This window comes from Glycine max, chromosome 4 (genome assembly GCF_000004515.6).
Source record: "Glycine max cultivar Williams 82 chromosome 4, Glycine_max_v4.0, whole genome shotgun sequence".
NCBI classification, from domain to species: domain Eukaryota; kingdom Viridiplantae; phylum Streptophyta; class Magnoliopsida; order Fabales; family Fabaceae; genus Glycine; species Glycine max.
Window position 1 is genome coordinate 13,748,943 of NC_016091.4, and position 14,581 is coordinate 13,763,523.

At 34.7% G+C, this 14,581-nt stretch overlaps 1 protein-coding gene across 1 annotated transcript; it reads right to left on the bottom strand.

Moving 5' to 3' along the window:
* Positions 1–11,229: 11,229 nt before the first annotated feature.
* On the bottom strand, positions 11,230–11,601 carry LOC121174716 (secreted RxLR effector protein 161-like). Its single transcript, XM_041014633.1, has one exon. It carries the CDS (start codon positions 11,599–11,601, stop codon positions 11,230–11,232), a length of 372 nt encoding a protein of 123 aa, XP_040870567.1.
* Positions 11,602–14,581: the final 2,980 nt, after the last annotated feature.

Below are 14,581 nucleotides of genomic sequence, written 5' to 3' on the forward strand. Positions count from 1 at the left end.
ATTCTTTACTTGAATCTTGATCTTAATTATTCTTGAATCTTGAATCTTGAATCTTGATCTTGATTCTTGAAACTTGCTTGACTCTTGATTCTTTGGAACTTGCTTGACTCTTGATTCTTTGGCATCACCAAAATAATCTTGGGAGGCATTGCTTCCACAATCTCCCCCTTTTTGATGATGACAATCATGAAATCAAGAGAATGCATACAAGTTTTGTTCTATCATTCACTCATCTCTTTCTCCCCCTTTCTTTTTGAATTTATGCTTAATTTTAAAGTTTTGAAAATATAATATCTTGATTTCTAAAATACCCATTTTCTCTCCCCCTTTGGCAACATCAAAAAGGCCAAAGTGCATAAAATAAAACATACATGAATAATTCAAAAACATACATACAGCACAATACCAAATGTAAGTACATACCACTAGACATATATATCATCAAAAATAATTAAGTTTGACACACATAACCATAAACAACCAAAAGCAAGTAAATATAAGCATCATGTTCAGTCATACTAAGCAAATATTAAAAGAAATACTAAGTGTTCAAATGTCATAAAAATATAACCAAATACAAGGCTTTAGAAACAAAATATAGTAATAATCTAAATATATGAGGATGGTGGTGGAAGGTCAAAGCAATCAATCAAGTAATTCAAACATTTCAAACACGAATCATACAAGGATTGAAGGATATAGAACACAGACATCATCAAACATTCAGATTTATTAAAGGTAATTTAAAACTTGGAAAATTTAAAGAAAACAATCAATCATTTAAAAGAAATCCTTTTTCATGGTTTAAGTGCTTAGAAATTTAAAGATGGAAGTCAGAATTTTGCTTTTTTCTTAATCTTCTTGAGAGATGTTCTCATCGCTCTCATAGTCCTTGGATAGAAGGTTGATCTCCTTCTTCGAACCATCGGATGAGTCAATATCATCCCAAGCAATATACGCCTTCTTGGATCTTTTTTCTTCATGGCTTTTCTTCTCATTCTTTTTTGGCCATGATTCATTTGTGGGGCAGTGTGCCTTTATGTGACTGGGTCGATTACACTTATAGCATTTAAGTGTTGGGGAACCTTCTTGAGATCTCTTCCCATTGTCAAAGTTATGGCGTCTCTCCATTCTTCTATTTTTGAAGAATTTATGAACCTTCTTCACAAAGAGTGAGAAGTCCTCTTCATCATCAAATTCTTCTTCTTCTTGCATTGAGAAGGAGGCTTTGAGTGGTATGCTTCTTTTCCTTTTTTCGGTCTCTTCATTTTGGTTGAGATGTTGAAGTTCCATTTCATGTTCCTACAGTTTGCCAAAAAGAGTGGCAAGAGACATAGAAGAAAGATCTTTACTTTTAGAAATGGCAGTTACCTTGGGCTACCATTCCCTACTTAAGCATCTCAAAACTTTATTAATTAAATCTTCATTAGGAAAGGTTTTTCCTAAGGAGGCAAGGTGATTGACTATGTGTGTGAATCTTTTCTGCATGCTTTGGATGTTCTCATTAGTGTTGATCCTAAATAATTCATATTCATGTGTAAGGGTGTTGACTCTAGATCTTTTCACATCAGTGGTGCCTTCATGTGTAAGTTGGAGAGTATCCCACATCTCCTTTGCATTTGAACAGTTTGACACTCTAAAATATTCATCTATTCCTAGGGCAGAAGTAATAATGTTTTTGGCTTTAAGATTATAGTGGATTCTTCTTCTATCCTCTTTTAGTCCATTTATCTCTAGGTTTTTCTGTTGTTGTGCTTGTGCTTGCATCTACTATGGTGGGTACATAAGGTCCTATTTCTATTGCTTCCCAAATGTTCAAATCTATGGCTTCAATAAAGATTTGCATTCGGGTTTTCCAATAATGGTAACCCTCACCATTAAAGATAGGTGGCCTATGGATGGAGTTTCCCTCGGGAAACAGAGAATTTGAGGAGGCCATGAATCTTGAAGTTGTGAAACTTTTCTCAAGATACCTGCTCTGATACCACTTGTTGGATCAAGTGGCCTCGGAATAATTAAGAAGGGAGGGGTTGAATTAATTATTAATGAGCCTTGACTAATTAAAAACTTATCCTTCTTAATGTTACTAGATTCAATTAGGCTTTACTACTAAGTTATTAGAAAGTAAAGAACAAAAGCAATAACTTAGACAAAAGTAAAGCGGAAATAAAAAATACGCAGCGGAAATGTAAAGAGTGTAGGGAAGAAGAAGACAAACACAAGATTTATACTGGTTCGACAACAACCCGTGTCTATATCCAGTCCCCAAGCAACCACTGGTTCTTGACATTGTCAATCACCTTGTAAAATCCTTTACAAGCAAAGATCCACAAGGAATGTACCCTCCCTTGTTCTCTTTGAACAACTAAGTGGATGTACGCTCCACTTGAACTGATCCACAAGGGATGTACCCTCTCTTGTTATCAGTATCACAACCCAAGTAGATGTACGCTCTACTTGTACCATAAAGGATGTACGCTCCAATGTTTTAAGACAAAGAATTCTTAGGCGGTTAGTCCCTTGAATCTTTGTAAGGGGAAACAAAAGATATCTTAGGCAGTTAGTCCTTTGAAATCTTTTGTTTAAAGGGAAAGGGAAAAAGATATCTCAGGCGGTTAGTCCTTTGAAATCTTTTGTCAAGAGGGAGAAGGGAAGAAACAAAAGAATTCTCAGGCGGTTAGTCCTTTGAATCTTTTAACAAGAGAGAAGGAATGAAGAAGAAGAATAGCACAAGTTTTTGGTCAATGAACTTTTCTTGAATGAGAAAGTATTGAACAAAAACTTTTATAAAGATGAAGATAAATAAAAGAACTCTGTTATGCATGAAAGGAAATCAGTCTTTTTAAATTCGTGCCATGGTCACATATTTATAATCATTTGATGACTCAAGTTAAAGTTTGTGACTCTTGGCAATTTCTTTAAAACTAGTCACTTTAAAAGTTGTGACTCTTTTAAAAAACTAGTCACTTTAAAAGTTGTGACTCTTTGAAAACTAGTCACTTAAAGGTTGTGACTTTTGAAAAAACTCTTCAGAAACAAGGCACTTTAAGAATAGTGACTTTTGGTTATTTATTTTTCGAAATCAGTCACTGGTAATCGATTACCATCAAGGTATAATCGATTACACATCAACAGATGTGACTCTTCATGTTCAAATTTGAAAATCAAAGAGTTTAGAAACTCTCGTAATCGATTACAAGTATTGTGTAATCAATTACACAAGTTTGTAATGATTTGAAAAAAGTTTTATCACAAGTTGTGATTCTTGAAATTGAAATCTAACGTTTTAAAACATTGGTAATCGGTTACATGATTATGGTAATCGATTACAACTTTGAAAATTAGTTTTGAAAAGAATGTTGGCTATTGGTAATCGATTACTAGAGAGTAAAACTCTTTGGTAAAAGATTTATCTTTTTGAAAAATTCTTGTGTTATTCAATGTTTTGAAAAACTCTTTTAATACTTATCTTGATTGAGTCTTGTAACATCCCAATTTTCGTAAACTAGATTAAAAAGGATTGTTATTTATAAATAAATAGAGTTTAAAAAAAATGATGAGATTTTATAAATAAATAAATAAGGAGATATAATTATTAATTAAAATAATGATTTGAGAGAAAATAAAAAGGGTATTTTATTTATTTGTTTGATAGAGAATAAAATAAAATTTATTTTTATAAAATAATAAATAAATAAATAGAGTAAACAATAGGTCTTAAATGCCCCTAGCTATAAATAACAACATGCTAGGTCAATTTCCAAATTGACTCCTTAGCCTCCTCTGCCTCACAATGTTGTTTCTTCTCTCTTCTCCCAAAACCCTCTCTTTTTCCCGCAGGCCACCTAACTTGTCTCATAAAAACGACGATCTCGGACTCGTTCACCGTTGGATCGTCGTGAAATTTGAGCACCACGTTTGCAACCCAATTAGGAGCATTCTCACCGTTGGGAATTTCGATATTATGTCTGAGCTAAGAGAAATACCCCTCGCATTGTAGCATTTTCCTTTCCCGCAGAAACCCAGAGCTGTCTCGGTAAAACTATGATCCCGGTTTCGTTAACCGTTGGATTTTTATGAAATTTGGATATGTTGTTCGAAATTCAATTTCGCACGCTTTCACCGTTTGGATTTGCGAGATAATATTTGTGGAGGGAGAAAAATAAATCGCATGGTGACAGTACAAGTGGAGGCTTCAATCCCTTGTCTGTCTCTTTGACGTTTAGGAATTCTATCGGAGCAACTAGAGGAAAAAAATTGGAGGAATCTCAGAGAACCACTAGAGATGCTGCTATCGCTGGCTGAAGACACGTGAGTCCGCTTAGAGGTAAGGGATAAGTTATTCACACTTGGGAATTAGTGAGAACATGTGTAGGGATCCTTAGAGATATCAATTGGAATGAGTTTTTGGGTGTTTTTATAATTTTCATTTTATCCTTATAATTATTACAGTGAATTATATATGTTTGACAGACCAATTGTTGTGGAATTGATATGCTATTGTGTTGAGCGTGAACCCTATAAATCGAGTACTTTTTCTAATTAATATGAATTGATGAAATAAAGGAGAAATTTAGAGAGAGATATTGATTTTGTATTTTCTCTTTTTCTTGTTGTTTAGGTTTTTATATATAATTTAAAAAGTTAATATCATAATTGAAATTGACCAAAGTGTTCATATAATTATTTAGAATTTGTGCATTGAAAGCTTACTTTGTAATTTGTGATTCAATATGATGTATGCTAGCTTATATATATATAGAGGTTGTTATTTATATTAATAATTTATGTAAATAATATTGTAGAGTGTTATAGTATGATTCCAAAAATTATTAAGTGTTGGAGTTTGAGAATATTATGGTTAAATTTGATGAACATGTGTATGTTGTACCTTATGAATATCATTAGGAATGTTATGAGATGGTTGATGTGATGTTATGAGATGTTAAAGTGTGGACATGATATTCGATTGTAAATAAGTGAATGTGTTTAACACTTGATGTTACATTAATTATATCGTGAGCTATGAATTGTACAATAACCCGACCAGTGTTTATGCGCAGTGTTAAAGAGAAAGTGTAGGTTCCTAGTTAGGAACCAGTGTTAAATTGTAGCGCAATTGTGTTAAACATGTTTGAAACATGAGTGTGAGGTCGTGGTATTGTATAATTCATGAGCAGTGCTTATAAATGAAATATGTGATGAATTATGGAATAATATGTTGCCTTGAGATTATAATATTGTTATTGAGATTGAGTAAAAGTGTAAAGTAGAACAGGTGATGAATTGTGAGATACGTGAAAACATGTGATGGTGGATTGTGACATTATGAGATGTGAAATTGTGAATGAGTTTTGGTTGTGAATAAATGTGTGATTAATTCTTGATGTGATATTATTTGTGTTGTAAGCTATGAATTGTACAATAACCCGACCAGTGTTATCTTGAGAAAAGTGTAAATGCGCAGTGTTAAAGAGAAAGTGTAGGTTTCCTATTTAGAAACCAGTGTTAAAGAGAAAGTGTAGGTTCCTATTTAGGAACCAGTGTTAAATTGTAGCGCAATATGTTGTATGTGTTTAAGACACGAGTGTGAGGTCGTGGGTATTGTATAATTCACTAGCAGTGTTTGTGTGCTAAAATGATTTTAGGGATTGGACCTGAATCAGGAGGGAGAGGCCCTGACGGACTCTTCGGAGTATAGGCCTTGGGGGTCATCGGGTTTGAGTGCTCCTTTAAGCCTTTGTTGATCCCATATGGTTGGAGCATTCTCGCAAAACATCGTGACCCTGACTGGTCTCCCTATGATTTTACTTAGTGAGAGTGACCTGGCAAACCCATTGTGTGGTGTGTCTTGTTATGTACTCCTAAGCGCCCCAGGGTGGTTTTTCACTGACATGGTACCACATTGCATGTAGGCTTGAGTCTTAGCATAATTGTCTCATGCACTTGCTAATTGTTTATTATGAAATTGAGGTGTTATTATGTCTTGATCAGAGCGTGTGATTCTTGTGTAATGTGATTGATGATTGAAAAGTGTGATTGATGGATGAAAAGTGAACTTTGAATGACAAAGTGGTGGAATTACGTGAATTACATGTAAGTAAGTTTTATTTGATTTATATGATATGTATATCTAGTTGTCTTGTTTCTCTATTAGTTAGGAATGTGATAACTCACTCCCAATTCGCTGTTTGTGTTTGGATCCTGTGATGATCTTGAACTTTGTGTTCGGGGGAGCAGATGACTAGGTGAACTGCTTTAAGGAATATTGTGCTGAAGGACGTCGGGATACAACGCTCTGATAAGATGTGACATTGGGATATAAGTTTTTATGTTAATTTTATGATGTTAGTCTATTTTATTTCACCTCACTGATTTAACAAAATATTTTTGTAAATTTGACGGCCTTATTTTGAGCCGAATATATTTTTAATGAGTTTATTTGGTAATTGAAATGAATGTGAACCTTTTACCCATTTGATTTTTGTTTACCAATATATTTTATTTATATATATATATGTCGGGGTAGAGGGTGTCACAAGTCTTCTCTTGTTTCTTGAATCTTGAGTCTTGATTCTTTACTTGAATCTTGAATCTTGATCTTGATTATTCTTGAATCTTGAATCTTGATCTTGATTCTTGAAACTTGCTTGACTCTTGATTCTTTGGAACTTGCTTGACTCTTGATTCTTTGGCCATTATCTTTTAAATTAAGTTGGTTGAAACTTTCCTTTCAATTAACTTATTTATATGATGACTAACAAAATTTTATTTGTTTGTCTTGTTTGATTGCTATAATGAGTTTGTGCTCATATGTTTAATTGATTTATTTTCCTTTCTAGAAGTATGAAGCTTATCATTAAAATAAATCAAAATGGTTGATGATGCCATGATCTATATCTTTCAATTTTTGTATGATTACTTGTATGATATGTTTAAAAGTATTTGATTGATTGCTCATGTTTTTTCAAAACTATTATATTCTATTTTCAAATAAAATTATTTTGATATATTAAAACTTTCTATGTTAAACAAAAATTCATCTTGGTAAGTGTTGATATTTTTTTTTTACACATAGTTTTTAGAAAAAGTGTCTGGTAATCGATTACCTTCACATGTAATCGACTACAGATAGTTAGGCTAAGTGTAATCGATTATAACATTCCTGTAATTGATTATAGAGTGTCTATATCTATAAATTTGAAATTTCAGAAACCGTGAGAACGCGATTTCTACAGCAATGCGACCTTAAAATCCCTAAACTTCATAACTCGATTTCTCTCTCAATTCTCAACCGAATCACGTCCCACAAAGCCCAAAATTCATCATTTTTCATTCTCTTTCATCTCCACTGATTAAAACTTCCAAAAACTCCTCCAAATGGCATAACCATTGAAGAAGAGAAAGGGGGTTGTGACTTCATCCGCAGTCACCGGAACTCGAAGCCACGGAACATTCAAAGCGCAGACATCTCAAATTCCTCCCTCCATATCATCTCCTACGTTGTTTTCCTTGGAAGAACAACGTATTCGGTACAATTCTCTTTTCTTTTGTCATTCCATTATCGACCCTAAGTTTGTAGACTTAGCTTTCTTTGATGATGAAGTGTTTGATTGCTTTCAAGCATTTCAAAATTCTGGTTTAGTTCAGTTTATCTCCATGAAACTTCCTTTTTACCCTGAATTGGTTAAAGCCTTTTATTCTAACTTGGAAATTCAAGAAGATTCCTTGATTTCTGAAGTTTATGGGATTAAGATGGTCATAGACCAGTCCCTTTTCTTTGAACCCACTCAATTATCTAGTGACGGTGTACCATTTGAGGGTACACTTGATGATGAGTGGAAGTTTGATTTTTCTGTTTCTGATGCCTGTCGGATGGTTTGCACCAACCAAGCGGATATGACCGGAAGGCTTCTTGCCGGTTCACTGGCATTTGAATGCCGCATCATGCACTACTTAATTGTGCGCATCCTACTCCCTAGATCTTCCAACCTTGCACAAGTTTCTGAGGAAGATTTGATAATCATGTGGGTTTTCTTAACCAGTCGTCAAATCGACTGGGCCCATCTTGTGAGATATCGCATGCATAAGGCATTGCGATCAAATGCTCCACTCCCATATCCCCATCTGATCACCTTGTTTCTACAACATTTTAAAGTCCCTCTTGACTCTGAGCCCTTTGTCAAAGTCAAGAGATCCTTCTCTATCGGTGCGAATGTAGTCTCCTCTTTTGGATACCGCAAAGAGAGGGATGGCTCTTGGGTGAAGAAGGATGCTCCAGTATAGGCTGCTGAAGACCGTTCTCTATCACCACATTCTCAGAGAGATGACTCTTCATCTCTTATGCACAACATTCTTGACAGGTTGGATGGACTCCACACCTTCGTCGGTGAACGCTTTGACTCGTTGGATAGCCGTATTGATGCCATGGATGTACGATTTGCAGGGATGGACACACGTATCACCAAACTTGAGGAGGATTTTAGTTTTGTTCGTTAGTGCTTTGATCTTCCACCACCATCCTCATAGACTTAGATTATTATATTTTGTTTCTAAAGCCTTGTATTTGGCTATATTTTTATGACATTTGAACACTTAGTATTTATTTTAATATTTGCTTAGTATGACTGAACATGATGCTTATATTTACTTGCTTTTGGTTGTTTATGGTTATGTGTGTTAAACTTAATTATTTTTTATGGTATATATGTCTAGTGGTATGTACTTTAATTTGGAATTGTGTTGTATGTATGTTTTCGAATTATTCATGTATGTTTTATTTTACGCACTTGGGCCTTTCTGATGTTGCCAAAGGGGGAGAGAAAATGGGTATTTTTAAAATCAAGATATTATATTTTCAAAGCTTTTAAATTAAGCATAAATTCAAAAGGAAAGGGGGAGAAAGAGATGAGTGAACGATAAAACAAAACTTGTATGTATCCTCTTGATTTCAAGATTGTCATCATCAAAAAGGGGGAGATTGTGGAAGCAATGTCTTCCAAGATTATTTTGATGATGCCAAAGAATCAAGAGTCAAACAAGTTTCAAGAATAATCAAGATCAAGATTCAAGATTCAAGTAAAGAATCAAGACTCAAGAATCAAGAGAAGATTCAATCAAGATAAGTATTAAAAGAGTTTCTCAAAACATTGAATAGCACAAGAATTTTTCAAAAAGAAAAATCTTTTACCAAAGAGTTTTACTCTAGGGTAATCGATTACCAGTAGCCAGCATTCTTTTCAAAACTGATTTTCAAACCTGTAATCGATTACCATAATCATGTAATCAATTACCAATGTTTTAAAACGTTAGATTTCAAATTTCAAGAGTCACAACTTGTGATAAAACTTTTTCAAATCATTTCAAACTTGTGTAATCGATTACACAATACTTGTTATCGATTACCAATGTTTCTAAACATTTTGATTTTTAAATTTAAACATGAAGAGTCACATCTGTTGATGTGTAATCGATTACACTATGATGGTAATCGATTACCAGTGACTGATTTCGAAAAATAAATTTCCAAAAGTCACAATTCTTAAAGTGACTTGTTTCTTAAGAGTTTTTCAAAAGAGTCACAACTTTTAAAAAGTGACTAGTTTTAAAGAAATTTCCAAGAGTCACAAACTTTAACTTGAGTCATCAAATGATTATAAGTATGTGACCATGGCACGAATTTAAAAAGACTGATTTCCTTTCATGCATAACAGATTTCTTTTATTTCTCTTCATCTTTCTAAAAGTTTTTGTTCAATACTTTCTCTTTCAAGAAAAGTTCATTGACCAAAAACTTGTGTTATTCTTCTTCTTCATTCCTTCTCTCTTGTCAAAAGATTCAAAGGACTAACCGCCTGAGAATTCTTTTGTTTCTTCCCTTCTCCCTCTTGACAAAAGATTTCAAAGGACTAACCGCCTGAGATATCTTCTGTTTCTTACAAAAGATTTCAAAGGACTAACCGCCTAAGATATCTTTTGTTTCCCCTTACAAAGATTCAAGGGACTAACCTCCTGAGAATTCTTTGTGGATTAGTTCAAGCGGAGCGTACATCCACTTGGTTGTTCAAAGAGAACAAGGGAGGGTACATCTCTTGTGGATCTTTGCTTGTAAAGGATTTTACAAGGTTATTGGAAATCTCAAGAACCGGTGGTTGCTTAGGGACTGGATGTAAGCACGGGTTGTTGCCGAACCAGTATAAATCTTGTGTTTGTCTTCTTCTTCCCTACATTCTTTACATTTCCGCTGTGTACTTTTTATTTCCGCTTTACTTTTGTCTAAGTTATTGGTTTTGTTCTTTACTTTCTAATAACTTAGTAGTAAAGCCTAATTGAATCTAGTAACATTAAGAAGGATAAGTTTTTAATTAGTCAAGGCTCATTAATAATTAATTCAACCCCTCCCTTCTTATTTATTCTGAGGCCACTTGATCCAACAAAAGTTACCTAACTATGCACACAAATGGATGATCAGACCAAAAACATACAAACATTAAGCATTGAAGGAAGCATTGAACACAGAAAACATAATCAATTAGATATTAGGTATTTACATCAGTTGTTCATTAGAAATCCCTATCTAGGGTGTTTAGCCAGCTATTACAGAAGAAACCCTAACAATAATAAGCTTACAAAACCTAGGTATCTCTGCAAAAGTTGCTCCTTTTGCTGCCTCCAGAGCTCTTTTCCTGAAGTAGGCATTGTGGTGTGCTCTGGAATTTGTGCCAATCATCTGCTTAAAGTTTGTACCCTAATTTTACACAAGACAGGCTTTAAATAGGCTCTGAATTCGAGACATTGCGCTTAGCGCCACCCTTGCGCTTAGTGCGAGTAAGTGGATTCGGGCTTAACGCCAGTCGTGCGCTGAGCTTGGCTGAAGACACCTACTGCGCTTAACGCACTGATCTCGCGCTTAGCGCACGGCCTTGATGCTGATGCCTTGCCAGATTCTTCTATCGCGCTAAGCGCGCTGAAGCTGCACTTAGCGGTGGATGCGTGCTTAGCCCACTGATGAGCTAAGCTTAACTATCACTTTTGGCACTTCATTACTTAGCCTCTTTTTTTACCTGAAATTGCACATATTTCATCATTAAATCCAATGGACATATTCTAGAGACAGCTTTATCCATAAAACAAAATTTATTTACAAAAATTCTAAAAAATAACCATAAATTGGGGAACTATGCAAGTTTTGGAAAATGATTTCTATACAAAAGTTAGTCGTATAAAGTGACTAATAGTAGGCTAAGAAGTTTTTCAACCATTCAACGCCACTACTAGCCAACTCTAGAGCTATGAACTCTGATTCCATGGTTGATCTTGCAATTATGGATTGTTTGGTTGATCTCCATGCAACCGCACCACCACCAAGTGTGAAAACATAACCAATAATGGACTTTGTCTCATCTAAATCAGAGATCCAGTTAGCATCATTGTACCTTTCTAGTATAATGAGAAATCCACTATAATCAATACCATATTCTATGGCACCTCTCAAGTATCTAATAAGTCTTACAAGAGCTTCCCAATGGTCTTTATTAGGATTATGAGTATATATACTTAGTTTGCCTACTGCGTATGCAATGTCTGGTCTTGAAAAGTTCATTAGATGTAGTAGACTCCCAATAATTTAGGCATACTAAGTTTGGTCAATAGAGTTTCCTCTATTTTTCTTCAACGGTGAGTTAGCATCATAAGGAGTACTCACTAGGTTAAGGTCATAGTAACCAAACCTCTTAAGAAATTTCTCAACATAATGTCCTTGGGATAGTAGGATACTATCGGCCTTTCTTACAATTCTAACTCCTAAGATAAAACTTGCTTCTCCAATGTCTTTCATGTCAAACTTAGAAGTAAGAAAAGCTTTGGTCCTAAGGACTATATCAATACAAGTACTAAAGATCAACATATCATCCACATACAAACAAAAAATCACATAATCACTATTTTTAAATCTTGTGTAAACACAATTATCATCTTCAATATATGAAAAACCATCATCAAGCAAAGCATGGTTGAATTTATCATGCCACTATTTAGGTGCTTGTTTAAGTCCATATAGGGATTTTAAGAGTTTGCACACTTTGTTTTCTTGACCAAGTATAACACGCCTTTCAGGTTGAGTCATATAGATCTCTTCCTCTAGATCACCATTGAAAAAAGCAGTCTTTACATTCATCAGGTGAATCACCAACTTATGTATGGAAGCTAAAGCTATCAACACTCAAATAGAGGAAATCCTAGTCATAGGGGCAAAGGTGTCAAAGAAATCCAACCTTTTAGCTACCAATCTGGCTTTATACTTGTCAATAGATCCATCAAGGTTGTACTTCTTCTTAAAGATCCATGTACACCCTATTGGTTTCGCTCCTTGGGGTAGGTCTACTAAGGTCCATGTGTCATTCTTCTTAATAGAGTCAATTTTTATCTTAATCACTTGTTCCTAAGAGAGTGCATCAAAAGAACTAATGGCTTCAATGAAACTTATAAGGTCATCCTCAACAAGGTAGGTATAAAAATCATCTCCAATGGATGCTTCTTTCCTTTGTCTTTTACTTCTTCTTAGGTCCTAGCCATGAACTCACTATGGTTTTCAAAGGATTGTTCTAGGTTGATCCTCAAACTATCACTGTTGGTTCCTGTAGGTTGCCTAGATTTCAAAGGAAACACATCTTCAAAAAATTCAACATTCTTTGTCTCTACCATTGTGTTGACATCAAGCACATCACTTTTTAACACTGGGAACCTATAGACAACACTATGATTTGCATAATCGATAAGCAAGAAATCAGAAAGTCTTAGAGCATATTTTCCTTTTCTTAGGGTTGATCAGCATAACTTTGGCTAGGCACCCCTACACTCTTAGATGTTTTAGGTTGGGTAGATAGCATTTCCATAACTCATAAGGTGTTTTGCCAATTTTCCTGTAGGGGATCCTAATTTTGTAAGAAACAGGCGATTAACACGGCTTCTCCCCAAAGGTTGCTAGATGCAAAGGAACTAACTAGCATGCCATTCATCATTTCCTTAGGGGTGCTATTTTTCCTCTCAGGTACTCCATTTGACTTGGGTGAATAAGGTGGGGTTACTCCATGTATGATGCATTCCTTCTCACAAAAGTCAGTGAAAGTCTACATGACATGAGGCCAATGCCTAAATTTCAAGTATAGAATTATCTACACCTCTCATTATGACCTCAAAAGTTAATTTGGTCACCTAAATAAAATGCAATAGCATACATAACATGCTACATAAATCTACATATAAGAATGATTAATACAAGTTTATCATGACATATCATCAAAGGTATTATTAAATGAAGAACCTATGCTTGCTTTCCAACTGCATTAGAGAGACCTCTCAAACCAAATCATTAGATGTATATGACTACATCAAAAGGCTTCAACTAAAAAGTTGTTGAGGTAAATTCCAACAAGGTCTTGGTCCCCTTAAGCAAGTTCCATTAGAAAGACTTCTTGGACCAAATCATTAGATTAGATGACTATCAACAAGTCGTTGGTCCGAGTAGTACTAAACTCAGTCACCCTAATTAAGCATTCCGTAATTGAATAAGAATAAGAACAAATCTATCATTCCGTAATTATTCCTATACAACTATGGATTAAGCAATTCATAATATTCATTTGGTTATGGATTGTTTAATCCATAACTTTGTGAGAGAAAAATACTTACCAGATGATGACTTTAAATAGCAACCTCACTGTCTGTGGAGGAAGGACAATAGAAGAACCTCAATAACACATTCTACAGTTCAAACAAAAGCTTTGCGAAAGCAAAAACATCAACCATAAAGGTAGAGTGACAAAAGGAGAATGAGAATGAGGAGGAATCATGAGACCTTAATGGGAGAGGGGGATCACAGTGAAGAATAATGGATGGCGGGGGGGGGGGGGGGAAGGAACTGTCAATTTGGGAGAAAGAAGGTGACATAGTTTGAAGTTATAATAAACAAGGGTATTGTGGGATTAAAAATTATGGGGTGCACCTAGTAAAAATATGGGATGAATTAAGTAATTGTCCGGTTGTGTCCACTCAAAGACCCAAACAATTGCAAGCTGACTAAAAAAGATAGGAGGAAAAAATAGGAATAAATTAAAAATAGGTAGAGAAGGAGCCCAAAAGATTAAATTAAAAACAAGAGAACATAAATAGGCAAGACTACTTACGAAATGCCCACCATTGATTATGGATGTGATGTTCTTGTCAAGATCGCAAGAATTGTGCTAACTCTTGTGCATACACATCAATTTACCAATATGAAAAGCATGACATGTGTGAAGTATGTAATTGTTAAATTATTCGCAACAATAGGCATTCTGCATCAAAACGGTGACGGTGCAATAGTAATTAAAGCAGCACCACGGACCCTATAATTTGATAGATGAAATACACATTAGAACGATGTATGTGATCATTTTTATTACAATAGTAATTGAAGCCTTTTCTTTTTACAGAGTAATGGAAGCCTTACTCCTCAAATAAGTATATCACAATTCAAAGGATCTTTTCTAGAATAATTTGAAGACAGTATAAAGAGTGAGGAAATGAAGGCACTATGAAGTATG

Coding starts and splice junctions, on each gene's coding strand:
- LOC121174716 (XM_041014633.1), bottom strand. CDS start 11,601: ATGAACTTTTCAAGACCAGACATTGCATACGCAGTAGGCAAACTAAGT.